The sequence below is a fragment of the Hemiscyllium ocellatum genome, chromosome 3 (assembly GCF_020745735.1).
Source record: "Hemiscyllium ocellatum isolate sHemOce1 chromosome 3, sHemOce1.pat.X.cur, whole genome shotgun sequence".
Lineage (NCBI taxonomy): Eukaryota > Metazoa > Chordata > Chondrichthyes > Orectolobiformes > Hemiscylliidae > Hemiscyllium > Hemiscyllium ocellatum.
In genome coordinates, this window is record NC_083403.1 from 8,454,364 (window position 1) to 8,477,745 (window position 23,382).

At 43.4% G+C, this 23,382-nt stretch overlaps 1 protein-coding gene across 1 annotated transcript in view; it reads left to right on the top strand.

Moving 5' to 3' along the window:
* Positions 1-23,382, top strand: part of LOC132834281 (dynein axonemal heavy chain 8-like) — a 1,170,382-nt gene that overhangs the window by 977,234 nt on the left and 169,766 nt on the right. The window contains exons 69-70 of the mRNA XM_060853001.1: positions 13,756-13,971; positions 17,675-17,812. Of these exons, the coding sequence (XP_060708984.1) occupies positions 13,756-13,971; positions 17,675-17,812 (354 nt within the window). The remainder of the gene's footprint in view (positions 1-13,755; positions 13,972-17,674; positions 17,813-23,382) is intronic.

Here is a 23,382-nt window from a genome sequence, read left to right on the forward strand (position 1 = left end):
AATGGGAGAACAGGCTGGGAGCATCTTGCTGAGCTGGAAGCCTCCATTTCTCTGGGCTTGGGCTGGGACAAGACTCCTTCCACTGAGAGAAGGTTAAAAAAAGTAAGATAATAAATGGAACCATTAAGAAAAAGCAGAGAAAGATGAAAAGGTAAAGAGCTGGAGTCTGGATCAGAGTGGTGCTGGAAAAGCACAGTAGGTCAGGCAGCATCCAAGGAGCAGGAAAATCGACATTCCGGGCAAAAGCCCTTCATCAGGAATAGAGGCAGGGAGTCCACCCTGCAGACTCCCTACCTATACTCCTGATGAATGGCTTTTGCCCGAAACGTCGATTTTCCTGCTCCTTGGATGCTGCCGGACCTGCTGGGCTTTTCCAGATTCACTGAGATCATTCTGCTGAAGTCAAATGGGGGTCCATTCAATTATTGGTCCCTTCCGATGCCTCAAATATATGTTAATATAATCTTGTACAAGTAAGAAATGTCTTGGGTTTGTTTGCTGGATAGAGTCAAACTCCAATGTTTGTTTGTTTCTTCATATGCTACTGAACAGAATCGAACTGCTTTAGTAACTATGTATGGAAAGAGAGATTTTTATGAATAACATATAGTTTTGAAATCATAAAAAAATATCATTTTGAGCAAAACTCTAGGATGGTGTTTTGGGTCCTTGGTGCCAGGGACATGGATGTCTCTGAGATGATACAGGATATTCTGAAGATTATGAGGGGAGGGGGTGAGCATCCAGAGGTAGTGGTCTATATTGGTAGGCAGATAGAGAAATGAGGTCCACCACAGGGAGTTCAGGGAGCTAGGTAGGAAGTTGAAAGGCAAGAACTGTAGGATTGATATCTTGGGATTACTTCCTGTACCACATGCCAGTGAGGCTAGGAATTGGGTGATAATACAGTTCAATATATGGTGAAAGAGCTGAGCAAGAGGGAGGCTGTCAGATATGTGGATCATCGGAATGTCTTCTGGGACAGATGGCACCTGTACAAGAAATATAGGTTGCACCTAAATTGGTGGCTCACCAATCCTGGCAGGGAAGTTTGCTATTGCCACCCGGGAGAATTTAAATTTGTGTGGCAGGGAGCACAGGAATCAGAGCAATAGGTCAGCAAGTAAAATGACTGAGGAGGAGTCTGAGACCCAGGGCACTAAAGCTACGAGGAAGAAGGGGAGGCTACTGAACACAGCAGGGACTGGCAGTCGAAAACATATTTGTTTATATGCAAAGAGCATGAAAGTTAAGGCAGATGAACTTAGATTGGATTAGTACATAAAGCTATGATTTTGTAGCCCTCACAGAGACATGGTTGAGACAGGGACAAGATTAGCAACTTAATGTTCTGGGATTTCGAAGTTTCAGGCAAAGTAGAGTGGGATGAAAAAGAGGAGGGAAGTTGTGCAAATTATGAGGGAGAATATCACAATTGTTCTGAGTGAGGACATCTTGGAGGGCTCATAGGTAAGGCCATTTGGGTAGAGCCCAGGAATAGGAAAGGTGCAATCATTTTGATGAGATTGTACGGCAGCCTCACAAAAGCTAGCAGTGACAGGGAGCATATATAGAATCATAGAGATGTACAGCATTGAAACAGACCCTTCGGTCCATCCCGTCCATGCTGACCAGATATCTCAACACAATCTAGTCCAACCTGCCAGCACCTGGCCCATATCCCTCCAATCCCTTCCTATTCATATACCCACCCAAATGCCTCTTAAATGTTGCAATTATACCAGCCTCCACCACTTCCTCTGGCAACTCATTCCATATACATACCACTCTGTGTGTGAAAAGGTTGCCCCATAGGTCTCTTTTATATCTTTCCCCTCTCACCCTAAACCTATGCCCTCTCGTGCTGGACTCCCCGATCCCAGGGAAAAGACTTTGTCTACTTACCCTATCCATGCTCCTCATAATTTTGTAAACCTCTATAAGGTCACCCCTCAGCCTCCAACGCTCCAGGGAAAACAGCCCTAACCTATGCAGCCTCTCCCTACAGCTCAAATCCTCCAACCCTGGCAACATCTTTGTAAATCTTTTCTGAACCTTTTCATGTTTCATAATATCTTTCTGATAGGAAGGAGACCAGAATTGCACGCAATATTCCAAAGTGGCCTAACTAATGTCCTGTACAACCGCAACATGACCTTCCAACTCCTGTACTCAATACTCTGACCGATAAGGGAAAGTATACCAAATGCCTTCTTCACTATCCTAAATACCTGTGACTCCACTTTCAAGGAGCTATGAACCTGCACTCGATAGTCTCTTTGTTCAGCAACACTCCCTATGACATTACCATTAAGTGTATAAGTCATGCTAAGATTTGCTTTCCCAAAATGCAGCACTTCGCATTTATCTGAATTAAACTCCATCTGCCACTTCTCAGCCCATTGGCACATCTGGTCCAGATCCTATTAGAATCTGAGGAACCCTCTTCGCTGTCCACACCTGCAATTTTGGTATTATCTGCAAACTTACTAACTGTGCCTCTTATGCTCGCATCCAAATCATTTATGTAAATGTCAAAAAAGTAGAGGACCCAGCACCGATCCTTGTGGCACTCCACTGGTCACAGGCCTCCAGTCTGAAAAACAACCCTCTACCCCCATCCTCTGTCTTCTACCTTTGAGCCAGTTCTGTACCCAGATGGCTAGTTCTCACTGTATTCTGTGAGATCTAACCTTGCTAATGAGTCTCCCATGGAACCTTGTCAAACGCCTTACTAAAATCCATATAAATCACATCTACTGCTCTGCCCTCATCAATCCTCTTTGTTACTTCTTCAAAAAACTCAATCAAGTTTGTGAGACAGGACTTCCCACACACAATGCCATGTTGACTATCCCTAATCAGTCCTTGCCTTTCCAAATACATGTACATCCTCTCCCTCAGGATTCCCTCCAACAACTTGCCCACCACCAACATCAGGCTCACCGGTCTGTAATTCCTTAGCTTGTCCTTCCCACCCTTCTTAAACAGTGGCACCACTTTAACCAACCTCCAGTCTTCCAGCACCTCACCTGTGACTATCGATGATACAAATATCTCAGCTAGAGGCCCAGCAATCACTTCCCTAGCTTCCCACAAGGTTCTCAGGTACACCTGATCAGGTCCTGGGGATTTATCCACCTTTACCCATTTCAAGACATCCAGCACTTCCCCTTCTGTAATCTGGACATTTTTCAAGATGTCACCATCTATTTCTCTACAGTCTATATCTTCCATATCCTTTTCCACAGTAAATACTGATGCAAAATACTCATTTAGTATCTCCTCCATTTTCTGCCGCTCCACATAAAGGACACCTTGCTGCTCTTTGAGGGCCCCTATTCTCTCCCTAGTTACCCTTTTGTCCTCAATGTATTTGTAAAATCCCTTTGGATTCTCCTTAATTCTATTTGCCAAAGCTATCTCATGGCCCCTTTTTTGCCCTCCTGATTTCCCTCTTAGGTATACTCCTACTTCCTTTATACTCTTCTAAGGATTCACTCGATCTATCCTGTCTATACCTTACATAGGCTTCCTTCTTTTTCTTCACCAAACCCTCAATTTCTTTAGTCATCCAGCATTCCCTATACCTACCAGCTTTTCCTTTCACCCAAACAGGAATATACTTTCTCTGGATTCTCATAATCTCATTTCTGAAGGCTTCCCATTTTCCAGCCGTCCCTTTACCTGTGAACATCTGCCTCCAATCAGCTTTTGAAAGTTCTTGCCCAGTACCACCAAAATTATCCTTTCTCCAATTTAGAACTTCAACTTTTAGATCTGGTCTATCCTTGTCCATCACTATTTTAAAACAAATAGAATTATGGGCACTGACCCCAAAGTGTTCCCCCACTGACATCTCAGTCACCTGCCCTGCCTTATTTCCCAAGAGTGGGTCAAGTTTTGCACCTTCTCAAGTATGTACATCCACATACTGAATCAGAAAAGTGTCTCATATGCACTTAACAAATTCCATTCCATCTAAACCTTTAACACTATGGCAGTCCCAGTCAATGTTTGGAAAGTTAAAATCCCTTACCATAACTACCCTATTATTCTTGCAGATAGCTGAGAACTCCTTACAAGTTTATTTCTCAATTTCCCTCTGACTATTAGGGGGTCTATAATACAATCCCAATAAAGTGATTATCCCTTTCGTATTTCTCAGTTCCACTCAAATAACTTCCCTGGATGTATTTCTGGGAATATCTTCTCTCAGCCCAGCTGTAATGCTATCCTTTATCAAAAATGCCACTCCCCCTCCTCTCTTGCCTCCCTTTCTATCCTTCCTGTAGCATTTGTATCCTGGAACATTAAGCAGCCAGTCCTGCGCATCCCTGAGCCATGTTTCTATAATTGCTATGGTATCCCAGTCCCATGTTCTTAACCATGCCCTGAGTTCATCTGCCTCCCCTGTTAGGCTCCTTGCATTGAAATAATGCAGTTTAATTTACTTGGTGCAATCCATCCTTCTTGGACAGGTCACTTCTACTCCAAAAGAGATTCCAATGATCCAAAAATGTGAATCCTTCTCCCATACACCAGCTCCTCAGCCATGCATTCATTTGTTCCATCTTCCTGTTCCTGCCCTCACTAGCTCGTAGCACTTGGAGTAATCCAGATATTATTACCCTTGAGGACCTCCTTTTTAAATTTCTGCCTAACTCTCTGTAATCTACCTTCAGAATCTCAACCTCTTCCCTTCCTATATCCTGGTTCCAATGCGGACAATGACCTCTTGCCGCACCCTCTTTGAGACATCCTTGATCCTGGCATCAGGGAAGCAACACACCATTCTGCTTTTTCACTGCTGGCCACAGAAACGTTTGTCTGTATCTTGAACTACAGAATCCCCTAACACAATTGATCTCTTGGAAGCCAACGTACCCCTTGTTGCATTAGAACCACTCTCAATACCAGATACTTGGCTGTTCATGCTACATTCCCCTGAGAATCCATCACCCCTACATTTTCCAAAACAGCATACCTGTTTGAAATAGGTATATCCACAAAAGACTCCTGCACTAGTGCCTACCTCTCTTACTTTTCCTGGAGTTAACCCAGCTATGTGACTGTATCTGAGACTTCCCCCCCCTTCCTATAACTGCCGTCCATCACATACTGTTGCTGTTGCAAATTAGACAGATTATGGAAAAATGTAAAAACAGCAAGATTGTTAAGATGGTCGATTTTCACTTTCCCTTCATTAACTGGGACTCAGTTAGTGTCCGGGGCCTGGATAAGGATAAATTTGTTAAGTGTGTCTAGGATGGATTTTTGAAACAATATGGAAATAGTCCAAGTCAGGAAGGGATTCACTGATTTCAGGATCTGGTTGAAGAGCTTCAGGGGGGAGGGACCATATGGAACCTGGTATTAAGGATTGAGCCTGGCAGATGTTTGAAGGTTTGATGGGGAGCATTGCGGGAACAGTGACCATACTTCTCTAAGTTTTAAGTTACTTACGGATAAGGACAAGAGTTGCCCTAGAGTGAGAGTATTCAGTTGGGGGAAGGCTAACTACCACAATATTAGCAGGCATTGGGGAATGTAGAATGGGGGTAGCTCTTGGGAGTAAATCCAAATCCATATGGGAATCTTTTAAAGGCCAGTTAGGTAGAGTTCGGGTGAGCTGGCATGTTCCTGTGAAAATGAAGGGCAAGGATGGAAAGATTTATGCAACCTTGGATTTAGATTTGATTAGATTAGATTACTTACAGTGTGGAAACAGGCCCTTCGGCCCAACAAATCCACACCGACCCGCCGAAGCACAACCCACCCAGACCCATTCCCCTACATTTAGCTCTTCATCTAACACCACGGACAATTTAGCATGGCCAATTCACCTAACCTGCACATTTTTGGATTATGGGAGGAAACCCACGCAGACACGGGAGAATATGCAAACTCCACGCAGAGTCGCCTGAGGCGGGAATTGAACCTGGGTCTCTGGCGCTGTGAGGCAGCAGTGCTAACATCGAGCCAGACAAGAGAAATCGAGAGAAAGGAAAAGGAGGCATTCATAAGGTTTTGGAAACTGAAGACAGACAGAGCCCAAGAACTCAAACAAGGAATTAGGAAATCTAAAAGGAGCCGTAAAACATCTTTGGCAAACAGGATCAAGGACAATCTCAAAGCGCTTAATACATATATAAGGAGCACAAAGGTAGCTAGGAAAAGGGTAGGCCCACTCAAGGACAAAGGTGGGAATTTATGGGTGGAGTCAAAGGAAGTGGGTGAGATCCTGAATGAATATTTGCAATGATATTCACATGGTAGATGGTGAGTCTTGGGAAAAACAAGCTAATGTTCGAGGGCATGTCAATATAAAAAGAAGGAGATGTTGGGTATTTTGAAAAACATTAAGGTTGTCAAGTCTCAGGACCTGATGGGATCTATCCTAGAATGCTGAGGGAGGCAGGTGAGGAAATTGTTGGGGCTTTGTATGGTATATTTGTATCCTAGGTAAAAACAATGACTGCAGATGCTGGAAACCAGATTCTGGATCAGTGGTGCTGGAAGAGCACAGCAGTTCAGGCAGCATCCAATGAGCAGCGAAATCGACGTTTCGGGCAAAAACCCTTCATCAACCCTTCCTGATGAAGGGTTTTTGCCCGAAACGTCGATTTCGCTGCTCGTTGGATGCTGCCTGAACTGCTGTGCTCTTCCAGCACCTCCTATATTTGTATCCTGTTTAGTCACAGGAGAGGTCCTGGAGGACTGGAGAATAGCCAAAGCTGTTCCTTCATTTAAGAAGGGCCGCAGGGATAATCCAGGAAATTACCGGCCAGTGTGCCTTACATATGTGGTAAGAAAATTATTACAGAAGAATTTTAGGAATAGGATTTAGTCACATTTGGAAAAAATATGGACATATTTGCAGTAGGTAGCATGGCTTTGTTCAGGGAAGATTGTGTCTCATAAACTTGATTGAGTGTTTTGTGGCAGTGACAAAGATGATTGATGAGGGCAGATTGGTTGGTGTTGTCTATTTGGACTTTAGCAAAATCTTTGACAAGATCCCTTATGGTAGAGTGATACAAAAGATGAAGTCATACAGAATCCACAATGAGCTGGTAAGTTGGATACAGAACTGATTTAGTCGTAGCTGACAGAGAGTTGCATGGAAGGGTGTTTTTGTGACTGGAAATCTGTGACCAGTGGTGTTCCTCAGGGATCTGTGCTGGGATACCTGCTATTTGTAATATACGTCAATGATTTGGAGGAGAATGTAAAGGGCTTGATTTGTAAATTTACAACAATACAAAAATCGAGGAGTTGCAGACAGTGAGGAGGATTGCCAGAGGATACAGCAGGATGTAGATAGGCTAGAGACTTGGGCACAGAAATGGCAGACGCAGGTAAATCCAGAAAAGTGTGAGGTGGTGCATATGGGGAGATATAATGCAGAAGGGAAGTGTACAGTAACTGGCAGAATCCTTAGTAGCATCAACATGTAGAAAAATCTAGGTGTGCTGGTCCACAGTTCCCTGGAAGTGGCAACATAAGTGGATATAATGGTGAAGAAGGCATATGGCACAATTGATTGGGACGTGTAGTATAAAAATTGGCAAGTCATATTGCAATTGTATAGAACTTTATTTTGGCCACATTTAGAGTATTGTGTATAATTCTGGTCATCACACTTGCAGAAGGATGTGGAAGCTTGGAAGAAGGTACAGACATAGGATGTTGCCTAAGTAGGGAATTAGTTATGAGGAAAGATTGGACAAACATGGTTTGTTTCACTAGAACATCGCAGGATGAGGGGTAATCTGATAGAAGTTTACAAAACATTGAAATGCATGGAAGGAATACATAGCCACAAACTTTTTTTGAAAAATATGGTGCTGGAAAAACACAGCAGGCCAAACAGCATCCGAGGAGCAGGAGAATCGATGTTTCGGGCATAAGCCCTTCTTCATGAATGCGGCTGGTGTGCCAAGCGGGCTGAGATAAAAGGTAGGGGGGAGGAGTGCTGGGAATACGATAGGTGCAAGGAGGTGAGGGTGAGGGTGATAGATCGGAGAGGGGGTGGGGGGGAGAGGTCGGGAAGAAGATTGCAGATCAAGAGGGCGGTGCTGAATCTGGGGGTTGGACTGAGATAATGTGGGGGGAGGGGAAATGAGGAAGCTGGAGAAATCTGCATTCATCCCTTGTTGTTGGAAGATTCCTAGGCGGAAGATGCGGCACCCTTCCTCCAGGCGTCGTGTGGTCAGGGTCTGGTGATGGACGAGGCCAAGGACCTGCATGTCGTTGGTGGAGTGGGAGGGGGAGTTAAAGTGTTCAGCCATGGGGCAATTGGGTTGGTTGGTGTGGGTGTCCCCTGAAACATTCCATAAGTAGGCGGCCTGTCTCCCCAATGTAGAGGAGACCACATCGGGTGCAGAGGATACAGTAACTGATGTGTGTGGAGGTGCAGGTGAATTTGCGATGGATATGGAAGGATCCATTGGGGTCTTGGAGGGAGGTGAGGGGGGAGATGTGGGCACAAGTTTTGCGGTTCTTGCGGTTGTAGGGTAAGGTGCCGCGAGTGGAGGTTGGGTTGGTGGGGGGTGTGGACCTGATGAGGGAGTCGCGGAGAGAGTGGTCTCTCCAGATCGCTGATACAGGTGGGCAGAGAAATATATCCCTGGTGGTGGGGTCTGTTTGGAGGTGGCATAAATGACGGAGGATGATACGATGTATCCGGAGGTTGGTGGTGTGGAAGGTGAGAACCAGTGGGGCTCTGTCCTGGTGGCAATTGGAGGGGCGGGGTTCAAGGGCGGAGGTGCAGGAAGTGGAGGAGATACGGTGGAGAGCATCGTCGACCACATCGGAGGGGAAATTGCGGTCTTTGAAGAAAGAGGCCATTTTGGTTGTTCGGTAGTGGAATTGGTCCTCCTGGGAGCAGATGCGGCGGAGGCGAAGGAATTGGGAATATGGGATGGCATTTTTTCAGGGGGCAGGGTGGGAGGAGGTGTAATCTAGGTAGCTGTGGGAGTCGGTCGGTTTGTAGTAAATGTCTGTGTTGACTCGGTCGCCTGAGATAGAAATGGAGAGGTCTAGGAAGGGGACGGAGGAGTCTGAGATGATCCAGATAAATTTGAGGTCGGGGTGGAAGGTGTTAGTAAAGTAGATGAAATGTTCAACCTCCTCATGGGAGCACGAGGCAGCGCCGATACAATCATCGATGTAGCGGAGGAAAAGGTGTGGGGTGGTGCCAGTGTAGCTGCAGAAGATGGACTATTCTACATATCCGCTGAAGAGGCAGGCATAGCTGGTGCCCATGCAGATGCCCATGGCTACTCCTTTGATTAGGAGGAAGTGGAAGGATTGGAAGGAGAAGTTGTTAAGTGTGAGGACCAGTTTAGTCAGTTGAAGGAGGGTGTCAGTGGAAGGGTACTGGTTGGGTCGGTGGGAGACGAAGAAGTGGAAGACATTGAGGCCTTCATGATGGGGGATGGAAATGTATAGGGACTGGAGGTCCATCGTGAAGGTAAGGCGTTGGGGGCCGGGGATGCAAAAATCATGGAGGAGGTGGAGGACATGGGTGGTGTCCCAAACGTGGGTGGGGAGTTCTTGGACTAAGGGGGACAGGACCGTGTCGAGGTATGCAGAGATGAGTTCAGTGGGGCAGGAGCAGGCTGAGACAATGGGTTGGCCAGGGTGGTCAGGTTTGTGGATTTTGGGCAGGAGGTAGATACAGGCAGTGTGGGGTTGTGGAACTATGAGGTTGGAGGCAGTGGATGGAAATCCCCTGAGGTGATAAGGTTATGAATGGTCTGGGAGATGATAGTTTGGTGGTGGGAGGTGGGATCATGGTCAAGGGTGCAGTAGGAGGAGTTGTCCACGAGTTGGTGTCTAGCTTCAGTGGTGTAAAGATCGGTGCGCCAAATTACCACTGCGCCTCCCTTGTCTGCGGTTTGATAGTGAGGTTGGGGTTGGAGTGGAGGGAGTGGAGGGCTGCGCGTTGTGAGGGTGAGAGGTTGGAGTGGGTGAGGGGGTGGACAGGTTGAGGCTGTCAATGTTGCGGCGGCAGTTGGATATGAAGAGATCGAGGGTGGGTAAGAGGCCAGCACGTGGTGTCCAGGTGGATGGGGTGTGTTGGAGGGTGTGTTTTTTCCCCAGGGTAGAAATATCAGTTATTAGGGGACATTAGTTTAAGGTAAAAATGGGAAAGTTTAAAGGACAGACAAGTTTTTAACACAGAGAATGGATAATGCCTGGAATGCGCTGCCGGGAATGTGGTGGAGATGAATAAAATAGCAACATTCAAGAAGCATCTTACAAATCCATGAATAGGCAGGGAATAGAGAGTTACAGACTGCATGGAGGCAAAAGGTTTTTAGTTTAGATCAGCAACATGTGTTGGTGCAGTTTTGGTAGGCCAAAGAGCCTGTTCTTGTGCTGTATAGTTTTTTGTTCTTTGTTCTAATAGTGGTTAGTTCTCAAAAGGAGAATGTCTAGAATGCCCAGGATGGTTTTCAGTCAACTTCCTAGACATGTAGACACATGTCACTAAGACAGGCAGTTGCCTGTTGGATCTTCCCTTTTTATATACTCATGGGATGTGGGCATTGCTGGCTGGGCCAGAATTTATTGCCCATCCTTTAATTGGCCTTGACAAGGATGGTGAGCTTCCCTCTTGAATCCTTGCAGTCCAAGCACTACTGTATCCAATCATTTTGCCTGTCAAAAAAGAACTCAATAACTCTCTGTGACATGATGGCTGTTGAGGATAGTTCATATTAAATCACGGACATCTGATATCAGTGGTTTGTAAGGTCAAAGTTGTCCTGAATTCCAACATATCAGACACATTCCAGGGTATTAGTGGAAATCTGTGTGACATCTCCCATGCAGCTGTACATTACTGTATAAAAATCATAACAGTAACCCATTCAAGAGGATCAACCAGTCCATCATGTATCAGGCTGAAAGAACCTTTGTGCTAGAGTAACACTCTCCCAGGCTGACTGCATGCCTGTGGTCGACAGGTCTCTCATTGACTAACAAGGGGACTTCAACAATTGGAAGGCGTTACAATCAAAGTTCAATTCTTTTGTGATTACTACCAGATGTTGTTGATCTAGGCACAGGAGATGACATGAGCTGTACATTTCCAGATACCACTGCTTTTTGACTGCTCATCCCACTGCATGACACTCCCAAACAGTCAGTAAGAGGTAGAAAGGAAGACATTTTGGCAAATTTCAGAGAAGTATGAAAATAATAAGAAATAGTCGGGGATTTCAACTTTCCTAATATTAGTTGAGTTAAAGATAAAGTCATCATAATGGCAGAAGGCCACTCTCTCATGAGAGAGAAATGACTGGTGGTGAGTTTAACCTGAGGATTACCATGTCTCAAGTGAGGGTTAAAGTAAAGAGGTGGAAGCTTATATTGACCTCAGCTGGTGTAGGAATTGAACCAGTGCTGGTAGTACCATAAGTCAGCCAATCAACCAAATAAGCTAACCAATCTTCATCATTGGGATAAACAAGGTGTGAAAGGCTTAGAGGGAGCAGAACTCTCAAAGTGTATCCAACAAAGCTATTTAAGCCAGTATATCGAAAATCTGACAAAAGCCAAGGCAATGCTGGACCTAATTAAGGGAACAAAACTGGTGGTCAGAATGTTAGTGGGACAACCTCTTGGTGATAATGATCATAACTCAGTAAGGTTTAAGGTGGTCATGAAAAAGGACAATGGAATCAAATGAAAGGCTTTGAATTCAGAGAAGGTAGACTTTAGCATTATAAAACAGAGTGGCACAGATATTTCTTTTGACTTTCATGAAAATAAAGATAAAACCCTGAATAAAACAGCAGCCAATTTTGTTCTGAGTTTATTTTGCATGACTAGCAAAGAACAATTCTGCTGCTAGTGACTGCTCCATAATAGCTTGGCTTGATCATCATTATAAGAACATAGGAAGATGTAAACTTATGATCACTCTGTGAAAAATCACGGACTCTGAAATACAGTAGCGTCTCGACTTAAGAACTTAATCCGTTCCGGGACCCGGTTCGCGAACCAAAAAGTTTGCGAACTGAATCAATTTTTCCCATTGTTCGGATAGCATAAGAATGCTTGGACATAGCAACGAACGCTGTTCACAGTGCACGCGCCAAAGACAAACTGAATGAGATCACGCAGGGCCCGAGAGCTTTTGCGTTCAACAAGTACGTAGCAAAGCAGAACAATGAAACCACGTGGTCGCACACAGGCTTTTTGCGTTCGTACCTTCGTTCGTACCTTGAATTTTGTACATACGTTGAAGCAAAATTTTACGTACAATCCTGTTCGTAAACCGATTTGTTCATGAACGGGGTCGTTCGTATGTCGAAGCGCTACTGTAATTATAAATTAAACTTTATAATTTATTTTCAGAAATGATAAGAAATGTATTGTATTTGTCTTTTGTTGTACACTCAGTTTGAATGCATAGAACAACTTAGGAGCATAGAAGTTACTAAATTATACTGAATCTACTTCACCTCCTATCATAGAGGTAGTCACATGAGACAATGACAATGGTGTTGTTGACTGTGTAAGCAATAACTTTCCATCAATGACTCAATCTGAATTTTAACAAGGGGTAAAAACAGTGACTGCAGATGCTGGAAACCAGAGTCTAGATTAGAGTGGTGCTGGAAAAGCACAGCAGTTCAGGCAGCATCCGAGGAGCAGTAAAATCGAGGTTTCAGGCAAGAGCCCTTTATCAGGAATACAGGCAGAGAGCCTGAAGGGTGGAGAGATAAGTGAGAGGAGGGTGGGGATGGGGAGAAAGTAGTATAGAGTACAATAGGTGAGTGGGGGAGGGGATGAAGGTGATAGGTTGGGGGAGGTGAGGGTGGAGTGAATAGGTGGAAAAGAAGATAGGCAGGTAGGAAAGGTCATGGGGACAGTGCTGAGCTGGAAGTTTGGAACTGGGGTGAGGTGAGGGAAGGGGAAATGAGGAAACTGTTGAAGTCCACATTGATGCCCTGGGGTTGAAGTGTTCCGAGGCGGCATCGGGAGCAACGGATACAATAAATGATATTGGTGGATGTGCAGGAAAAACTTTCATGGATGTGGAAGGCTCCTTTAGGGCCTTGGATGGAGGTGAGGGAGGAGGTGTGGATGCAGGTTTTGCAATTCCTGCGGTGACAGGGGAAGGTGCCAGGAAGGGAGGGTGGGTTGTAGGGGGGGCGTGGACCTGACCAAGTAGTCACGGAGGGAACGGTCTTTGCGGAAGGCGGAAAGGGATAGGGAGGGAAATATATCCCTGGTGGTGGGGTCCGTTTGAAGGTGGCGGAAATGTCGGCTGATGATTTGGTTTATGCGAAGGTTGGTAGGGTGAAAGGTGAGAACCAGGGGCATTCTGTCCTTGTTACGGTTGGAGGGGTGGGGTCTGAGGGCGGAGGTGCGGGATGTGGACAAGATGTGTTGGAGGGCATCTTTAACCATGTGGGAAGGGAAATTGCGGTCTCTAAAGGAGGAGGCTAAGTGACAACTTAAGATTGAGATGAGGAGGAATTTCTTCTCTCACAGGGCTGTCAGTCTTTGAAACTCCTTGCCACACAGAGCTAAGGAGACAAAATCCTTGTTTGTATTTAAGGCTAAGATTGATAGATTCTTGATCAGTAGGGGAATCAAGGATTGAGGCAAAAGGCAGGAAAGTGGAAATGAGGAATATTAGATCAGTAACTTTGTGTTGAATTGCCTACACATGTTCCTATTTCTTATGTTCTTATGGTCTAATGAACTTTTGTCACTCCTTTATTCTAGTTGTTGAGTGGCACTGGCTTTCTCCAGGCCCTGCAGCAGTTTCCAAAGGACACCATCAATGATGAAACAGTAGAACTTCTCCAGCCATATTTCATGATGGAAGATTATACATTTGAACATGCTAAGAAAGTTTGTGGGAATGTCGCTGGTTTGTTATCCTGGACTCAAGCAATGGCTTCTTTCTTTGCTATCAATAAAGAGGTGCTGCCACTCAAGGTAATATTGAATTCAAAGAATATTATAATCAAAAAGAGGACTTCAAACTTTTCATTGTATTAAAGATATCTATGTAAGTACCTTTCAGAATTATAGTTGTGCAGCTTCAATATTTTAATATTTATATGAAAATTACATGTACATTTCAAAGGCATTTAAATGAAAATAGAAATTGAAACTTCTGAAAATATATGCCTCAATAATCCATAGTTAATTTGATTTCCTTGTTTTGATTGAGAACGAACAAGATTTAATTGGATCATTTCACATTACTGTTTTACCGGCACTGCATTTTATCAGCAAACAGCACAAGTCAAAGATTTGAACAGTCACCTTATTCTCTGTGATCTCTGTGATCATAACAGAAGACATCAAAAATAAATCATGACTTTTAGTGTAGAAACAGCAAAATTATTGATAAACTAGTCTTGAAACAATTCATCACAGAAGAAGGTAATTTGGCCTATCAATTGACTGCCAGTTCTTTTGCAGAGCTATCCAATTGGCCGCACTGTCCTGTTCTTTCCCCGTATAAGTACATTTTACTCTTTCAAATATATATCCAACTCACTTTGAGAGTTATAATTAAATCATTATCACTGCTTTCAAAATCACTTGTTGCATAAAAATGGTTCTTTCGCCAAGCACCCAAACTTACCTTCAGTCACTGAGGGGAAAAACAGGTTTCTTTTTATTTCCTGTATCCAAATACTTCATGATTTGAGCCATCTCTGCCAAAACTCCTTTTAATATGAAAACAAATGCACATTACTGCAGATGCTAAAAGTCTAGCATTATGTAACAACTTCTATACTCAATCAGGCTAAACTGGATAGACTTCCAAGAAGAAGCATGAGGATTGTCATGCGTCAATAACTCATCTCCAGCATTTGAAATGCAGGGGTCAAACCAACTTATGAGCTACCTGCTCATCAGAATGGATTTTGCATGCAGTAATGTTAACAATGCTGATTATCAACTCTGCAAATAGCAGGGGCCCAGAATTGTTACTGCTTTACATTAAATATGGTCCTCATTTCTAATGCATATGGATTTAGGATTTAAGTTTTAAGGCAATGTAGTTCAAGTTATTTTTCTGGACTTTAAGAAGGGTTTTAGTGAAGTATGGCATAAAATCTTTCCTGGGAATGTAAAAGCCAAAGGTTAAAGTTCACAAGAACAGCACAAGTACAACAGAAGACCATAAGATTTAGAAACAGAATTAACCCTTTGTACCACCGAGTATGTTCTGCCATTCAATCATGGCTGATATATTTCTCAACTCTATTCTCCTGCCTTCTCTTTATAACCTTTGATCCCTTTCATCTCGTTAACCTATCTTTTTCTGTCTTAAATATGCTCACTGACTTGGCTCAGTGACAGCCTTTTATTGCAATGAGCTTCACATTCCTCCTCATCTCAATTCTAAGGATTGTCTCTTCAATCTGAGGCTATATTCTAAGGTCCTAGTCTCCTGTACGAGGGAAACATCTCCACATTCATTATATTAAGGCCTCTCAGCAGTCCTTCAAGTTTCAATCAGATCCTGACTCATCCTTTTAAACTCTATCAAGTACAGAGCCAGAGTCCTCAACCACCCATCATGTGACAAGCCCTTTATTGCAGGATAATTCCATTGAAACCCCACCAATGCCAGGATGTCCGTTCTTAGGTATATGGCCCAAGACAACTCACAAAATTCCAAATGCAATCTGACCAACCTTAGCAGTGCATCCCTGGTCTTGTATATTAGCCGTCTCAAAATGAATGCGAACATTGCATTTGTCTTCCTAACTGCAAACTGAATCTGCATGTTAACCTTAAGATAATCCTGAACTAGGACTCCTAAGTGTTTTTGTGCTTCAGATTTCTGAAGCCTTTCCTTGTTTAGAATATAGTCGTTGTGTCTCTTCTTCCAATTAAGTGCATAACTTCACATTTTCCCAATTTGTATTCCATCTGCCACTTCTTTGCCCATTTTCTTAGCCTGTTCAAGTGCTTCTGCAGCTATCCTGCTTCCACTCTGTCCACCTATTTTTGTGTCATCTACAAACTTACCATAATGTCCTCAGTTCCTTCGTTCAGATGATTAATATATAACGTGAATAGTACCAACAGTGACTTATGAAGATGTGGGTGTACTATCCCTTGAAGAAAGTTAAAAGCTAGCATAACTACCTGACAGCACCAAGTGTTCTCAACAAGATACAATGTAACATATGGTCCAACAGTTAGTGTAGCTGGTTGTCTGGAGACAAAAGCAGATTTGAATTAGGTCAATCAATTTAAATTTGACCCCCAAAAATACTAAATTCCAGTCAAGTTTGAATTTAGTAAATTGACAATCTTCAAAACTGATTACATGAAATTATACTTTGGGGGTATAAGACTGGGAGAAATTGAACAGTTGGGAGGAGAACTGCCACAAGACCAACAGATGTAGACTGCTAGTCAGAAGTGTCTGAGAGGTACTTGTCTAGAGAAGGAGTTTGCATGGAGAAAAATATTGACACTGACCTGGAGAGAAAATCTGCGAAGAGAAGATTCGACAGCTGGCTGGTTTTGAAATTTGAATTTTTCAGTAAATCTTAATCAGGGGTTTTATTGGGCTAGTATTGTAGAAGAGGAAGGTAAAAGTTAGGTTAGATGAAGGAGTTGTAAATAGTTGTTAGTTAATTACTCTCTGTTAATACTTTAAGAAATAAAGTTATTACTTTTACTTTAACTAGTCCTTGGCCACTCGAATTTTCACAAATTAATGCATGGGATAATTTTTTTCTGTGTTGCTGGTTTAAATTAAGCAGGAGGATTTACCTCCTGTTTCACTTTTGCAAAACTCCATTAGTCACTGGCTGCTATCCTGAAAAAGACCCCTTTATCCTGACTCTCTGCCTTCTGACAGACAACCATGAGGAAACATTTCTTCACTTAGAAGATTATGTATTTGTCTCCATTTCCCCCAAAGACTTCAAATCCATCTTAAAGTGCATTGCCCAGGATTTCATGTGATATTTCAGTTTATTAATTACCCTTAACAATGCTGTTCCCTCATCAAAAAGCTCCATTAATTTTGTGAAGCACTATTTGATACATTATTCTCAATATTTTTTATGTTTCAAGTTCTAAACTATCCATGTAGGAGATGGGTGTGTTGTGATATTTATTTGGGCTGGTAATCCAGAGTTCCAGGCTGAAGTCCTGGGTATATGGGTTAAGCCACTACCTCCATGTCGCCACAATCTCCTCCCCCACCCCCACTGCTATTTGTGGAATTTAAAATTTGTGAATAAAAATCTGGAATTTAAAAAGTAGTCTTTGGAACAGTAACAATGAAGTCATCATCAATAGTTTCAAAATTCTGTTTGGTTCTTTAATGTTCTTTTGGGATTCAATGGAAGAATTAGAAGAAAACAGCTGTTAGGAAAATATATTGTTATGGAATCAACACAATTTCTCCATTTAACACTCTCATAAATTATAAAGGAAGGATTTAACAACAAATAGCCTTGGAAGAAGTTAAACCCTTAAGAAATAAGCGGAAAAGCTTGTCTGTTTAAATCTTATGCACTGAATCTTTCTGGAGTGATTAGATTAAAGATTACTTTTTCTTAAGGACATCATGTGTGTGTGGTCAATGAGATGTCATGTGCAGTCTTCTAATAAAGTGAAACTGATAGGTTTCTGTTTTAATACCTGTTTTTAGGCTAATTTGGCAGTACAAGAAAACCGCCTCCAAAGGGCCATGAAGGAGTTAGGAAGTGCCCAGGCACAGCTGGATGAGAAGCAAGCTGAGCTTGACAAGGTACAGGCCAAGTTTGATGCTGCCATGAAGGAGAAAATGGTGAGTCAGAATCCATAGGACCTGTAGCTGATTGATTAGTACATTCTTCTTATTCAAGCTGATTTCTGTCTGAAATCATAATAACTGAAATTCAATATTAGGTATTTATCCAAAAAATGTTTCCCTCTACAAAACTTAAACTGTGGTAAAGTCTGATTGATATATGCCATAGTCCAACAGAACAAAACCAAGCAAAGTTAATCTTGGTGTGGTAGATGCCAAGATTAAAACACTCAGGTTTAAATATTAACGTTTAGACCTTGTTGAAGAAAGGTTTAATAGCAAGGCCTCAGGAACTTGAGATGTCATCGAGAAGGTTTTTAACCATGAATTTTTAGGTGAACCCTAAGTTTCTTGCTTCCATATTTATCAACTAATTGGAGCATGGTAATGATCTGCCCTGATTGCCCAAGCATTGGCATTTAAAGGAGCCTTTCTTTTTGAGGGACAATCAATCACAGCTTAGTTCAGTCATTCACCTCAAATAAAAGGCTCCTTTAAATAACAAGGATTGAGCAATCAGGGGCAGGTGTGACCAGCTGCTGCCTTAAAGCTCAGCAGTCAGAGGTTGACAAACTGTGACAAAAGATCTCCAAGGTGGTGGTGGAGTAGGACTCCTGAGCCCAGGGCTCATCTGCTCCATCCACTTTTCTTTTCTTTCTTTTACCCTCTTTTCTTGTTTTCTTTCTCTTCACCTACCTTTTATGAAAAGCTCAGTCACAGCAATGGCTCACATCGGCAGTGAGGTGGGTCCAGCACAGACACGTGGCAGTGGAATCGGAGGTGAGTTTTCAGTTCCCAGCAACTTCTCAGGGATGAGGTGGGCTCCGAATGGACATCAGGAGATGGTGGTAGTCCAGTCACATTTCGGCTGGTGCTGGAGCTGGCGGTTTCATTGGCGAGGTCCAGTGAGAATTCATGGTGGCAGCAGCATCGGTGGAAGCAAGATGGTGCCAGACGTGGTGACTCCCGCTGTGGCTGCTTGGCAAGAGGATGTGTGGCTGGTCACTCCAGACCCTGAGCTGAGCACTTAACAACAAGGACTTTAAAGTTGAACTTTATTTCTTTAGTTCTTTATTTTTCTGCCGTTACCTTCTATGCTTTGGCTTATTTTTCTGTGTTTCAAGATGGCGCTGGACAGCGGCGACACTGCAACATATTTTATGTATTTTGTAATAAAATACATGCAACAATATAAAGATCAAATTATTCAATCAAACCAAATCTGATTGGGGAGCCATTATCATGAAGAGGAGCAATGTTGTGCCTATTTCAGCATGAAGCATATTCAGTGAGCAAATGACTTAGGACCGTATTTGGGAAGGGCTGACCTTATAGCACATGAAACCTGGGAAATCCCAATATCTGTAACTGCCTCGTGAAGGCATAGACAGTAGTAGAAAACACATGACTGATTCTCAACAAGGACAAGTTAAATTGACCGTTCCATTTCAAATGTGAATTTGAGTGCAGGATAAAGCCCATCAAAATATTGAGAAAGCAAATTTTTATACGCAGCCGCATATTTAAATATAGCAAATTAAGAATTAAGGATGTACTGATGACCATGAAACTATTGTTAATTGTCAGGAAAAATCCCATCTAGCTCATTAATGTCCTTCAGGAAAGGGAATCTGCCATCCTTATCTGGTCTGGCCGACATGTGACACCAGACCCAGAGCAAAGTGGCTGACTTTCAACTGCCTTCGGAAATGGCCTAGCAAGCCATTCAGTTAGACCAATTCTACTAAGCCTCAACAAAGAAATGAAACAGGATGGACCTCCAAGCATGACCAATGCACTGAAAAACAACAGCAAAACCAGCCCTGCCAACCCTGCAAAGCTTTTCTTACTAACACCTGGAGGTAGTGCCAAAATTGGGAGAGCTGTCTCAGGGGCTAGTCAAGCAACAACCTGAAATAGTCATACTCACAGAATCATACCTTACAGACAATGACCCAGACAAGGCTATCTTCAGCCCTGGATCTATTCTGTCCTACCAGCAGGACAGATGCACCAGAGGTGATGATCCAGGAGAAGAGAGTCAGAGGGAGTTGTCCTGGGAGTACACAACATTGACTCCAGACCTATGTAATCTCATGGCTTCAGATTAAACATGGACAAGGAAACCTCCTGCTGGTTACCAAGTATCATCCTGCCTCCACTGATGAATCATATTCTTCCATGTTGAACAGCATTTTGAGGAAGCAATTTGGCAAGGACCCAAATTGTACACTGTGAGGGGGATTTCAACATCCACCAGGAAGAGTGACACAGCAACAGCACTACTCTTCAAGCTGGCCAGGTCCCAAAGGACATAACTGCTAGACTGGCTCTGCATCAGGTGTTAAAGGAAACAACAAGAAGGAACAGCATACATTACCTCATCTTTACAAATCTTCCAGCTGCAGATACAAATGGTCATTGGTAAGAGTGACCACTGCACAGTCCTTGTGGAGATGAACTCCCGCCTACACATTGGAAATGTGTCAGTATCACCGTGCGAAATGGGACAAAATTTGAACAAGTCTGGCAACTCAAGATTGGGGATCCATGAGACACTGTGAACCAATAACAGCACAATCTGTAACCTCATGGCCTGGCATATCCCCACTAAAAAGATTATCATCAAGCCAGGGGATTAACCCTGGTTCAATGGTGAGTGCAGGAAATCATGCCAGGAACAGCACCAGGCAAACCTGAAGCTGTCAACCTGGTGAAGCTACCAAAACAGGACTACTTGTATGCCATACAGCATAAGCAGCAAACAATAGGCGGAGCTAAGCGATCCCACAGCTAACGGATCAGATCCTGCCACATCCAGTCATGAATGGTGATGGACAATTAATCAATTCATTGGAGGAAAAGGCTCCACAAATATCCTCATCCTCATTGATGGAAGAGCCCAAACATCAATGCAAAAGAAAAGCCTGAAGGATTTATAGCAATCTTCAGCTGAATGCATCAACTAGATAATCCATCTTGGCTGCTTCCAGTGACCCCTGGAGTCACAGATACCAGTCTTCAGCCAATTCAATTCACTCCACATGATATCAAGGAATGATTGGTGCAGTGGATACTGCAAAGGCTATCGGCTCTAACAAAATTATGACCATTATGCTGAAGACTTGTGCTCCAGAACTTGTCACTCCCCTAACCAAGCTCTTCCAGTACAGTTACAACGCTGGCATCTTCCCAACAATATGGAAAATTACCCAGGTATGTCCTGAACACAAACAACAGGACAAATTCAACCCAGCTAACCTCTGCCCAACAGTCAATCTCAATCATCAGTAAAGTGATGAAAGATGTCATCAACAATTCTATCAAGCAGCACCTGTTAAGCAATAATCTGCTCAGTGACATCCATTTTGGGTTCTGCCAGGGCCACTCAGCTCCTGGCCTCACTACAATCTTGGTTCAAACATGGACAAAGGAGCTAAATTCCAGAGAGGAGGGGAGAGTGACAGTTCTGAACACCATGGCTACATATGACTGAGTATGGTAACAAGGTGTCCTAGCAAATCTGGAATCAATGGGAATTGGGGAAAACTATCTGCTGGTTAGAGATTATTGAGCACATCGGAAGACAGGTTGTGGTTGTGGAAGATCAGTCATCTCAGCTCCAGAACATCCCCTGCAGGAGTTCTTCAGGGTAGTGTCCTAGGCCCAACCAACTTCAGCTGCTTCATCAATGACCTTCCTGATTTGGAGGAAGGTGTAGATTGCCTCATTAGCAAGTTTGCAGATGGCAGTAAGATTGGTGGAGTAGCAGATAGTGAAGGGGACTGTCAGACAATACAGCAGAATATAGATTGGAGAATTAGGAAGAGAAATGGCAGATGGAGTTCATTCTGGACAAATGGGAGGTAATGCATTTTGGAAGATCCAATTCAAGAGTGAACAATACAATAAATCGAAAAGTATTGGGGAAAATTGATATACAGAGAGATCTGGGTGTTAAGGTCCATTGTTCCCTGAAAGTGGCAATGCAGGTCAGTAGAGTGGTCAAGAAGGCACACGGCATGCTTTCCTTCATCGGGCAGGTGTGGAGTACAAGAGTTGATGGGTCATGTTACAGTTGTATAAAACTTTGGTCTGGCCACATTTGGAATACTGTGTACAGTTCTGGTCACCACATTATCAAAGAATGTCAATGCTTTGGAGAGAATGCAGAGGCAGTTGACCAGGATGTTGCCTGGTATGGAGGGTACTAGCTACAAGGAGAGGTTGAGTAGATTAGGATTATTTTCATTGGAAAGAAAAAGGCTGAGGGGGGAATCTGACTGAGGCCTACAAAATCATGAGAGGTTTAGACAGGGTGGATAGCAAGAAACTTTTTCTCAGCATGGAGGATTCAATTACTAGGGGTCACAAGTTCAAAATGAGAGGGGAAAAATTTTGTGGAGATATACGTGGAAAGTTTATCATGCTGAGGATAGTGGATACCCGGGATGTGTTGCCAACGAAGGTGGTAGGGGCGGGAATGATAGCGTCATTTAAGATGCATCTAGACAGATACATGAATGGGTAGGAAGCAAAGGGATACAGATCCTCAGAAAATAGGCGGCAGGTTTAGGTAGAGGATCTGGATTGGTGCAGGCTTGGAGGTCTGAAGGGCTGTTCTTGTGCTGTAATGCTCTTTGTTCTTTGTCCTAACTCCACAGAGGCCTGTCTCTCCCATCAAGCCACTCTCTCCCACCCCCCCCCAATTCATGTGGAAAGTCCATGAGACTGATCCAGCTCCCTCAGAGCCAGATCTCAGAATGAACAGGATGTCTGACACTATTATTTTTATCTGTCTGCCAGGGCTTCCTGATTAGACCAGATTAACAGCCCCAATCAAGGAATTCATATTCTATGATGTCTACCTGAACGATCTTGTTGCAATCACTGCATTTCCTGCATTGTAAGGTCATAAGTAGGGATGGTCGCCGATGATTGCACAATGGTCAGTACCATTTGTGACTCCTCCAATACATAAGCGGTCTATGTTCAAATTCACCAAGATCTGGACAATATACAGGCTTAGAACACAGAACATAGAACAAAACTGCCGTAAGTCTGACTGGTCTATAATTCCCAGGATAATCCCTGTTCCCTTTCTTGAACAAGGGAATAATATTTGCCACCCTCCAATAATCAGGCACTACCCCAGTGCACAGTGAGGAGCAATTTCTTCCCTCTCTTCTGTAGTAACCTTGGATATATCCCGTCTAGCCCAGAGTACATGTGTTTCAAAATTTTCGGCACATCCTCCTTCCAAACATCAACCTGTTCTAGCATATCAGTCTGTTTCCCGCTGTCCTCAGAAGCTTTAATGTCCCTCTCAGTAGTAAATACTGAAGCAAAGTATTCATTAAAGATCTCCCCTACTTCCTCCAACTTCAGGCACAAGTTCCCTCCACTATCCCTGATCACCCCTACCCTCACTCTGACCATCCTCTTGTTCCTCGCATAAGTGTAGAATGTCTTAGGGTGTTCTTTAATCCTACCTGCGAAAGCTTTTTCATGCCTGTTTCTAGCTCTCCTAAGTCCGTTCTTCAGTTCCTTTCTGGCTACCTTGTAAC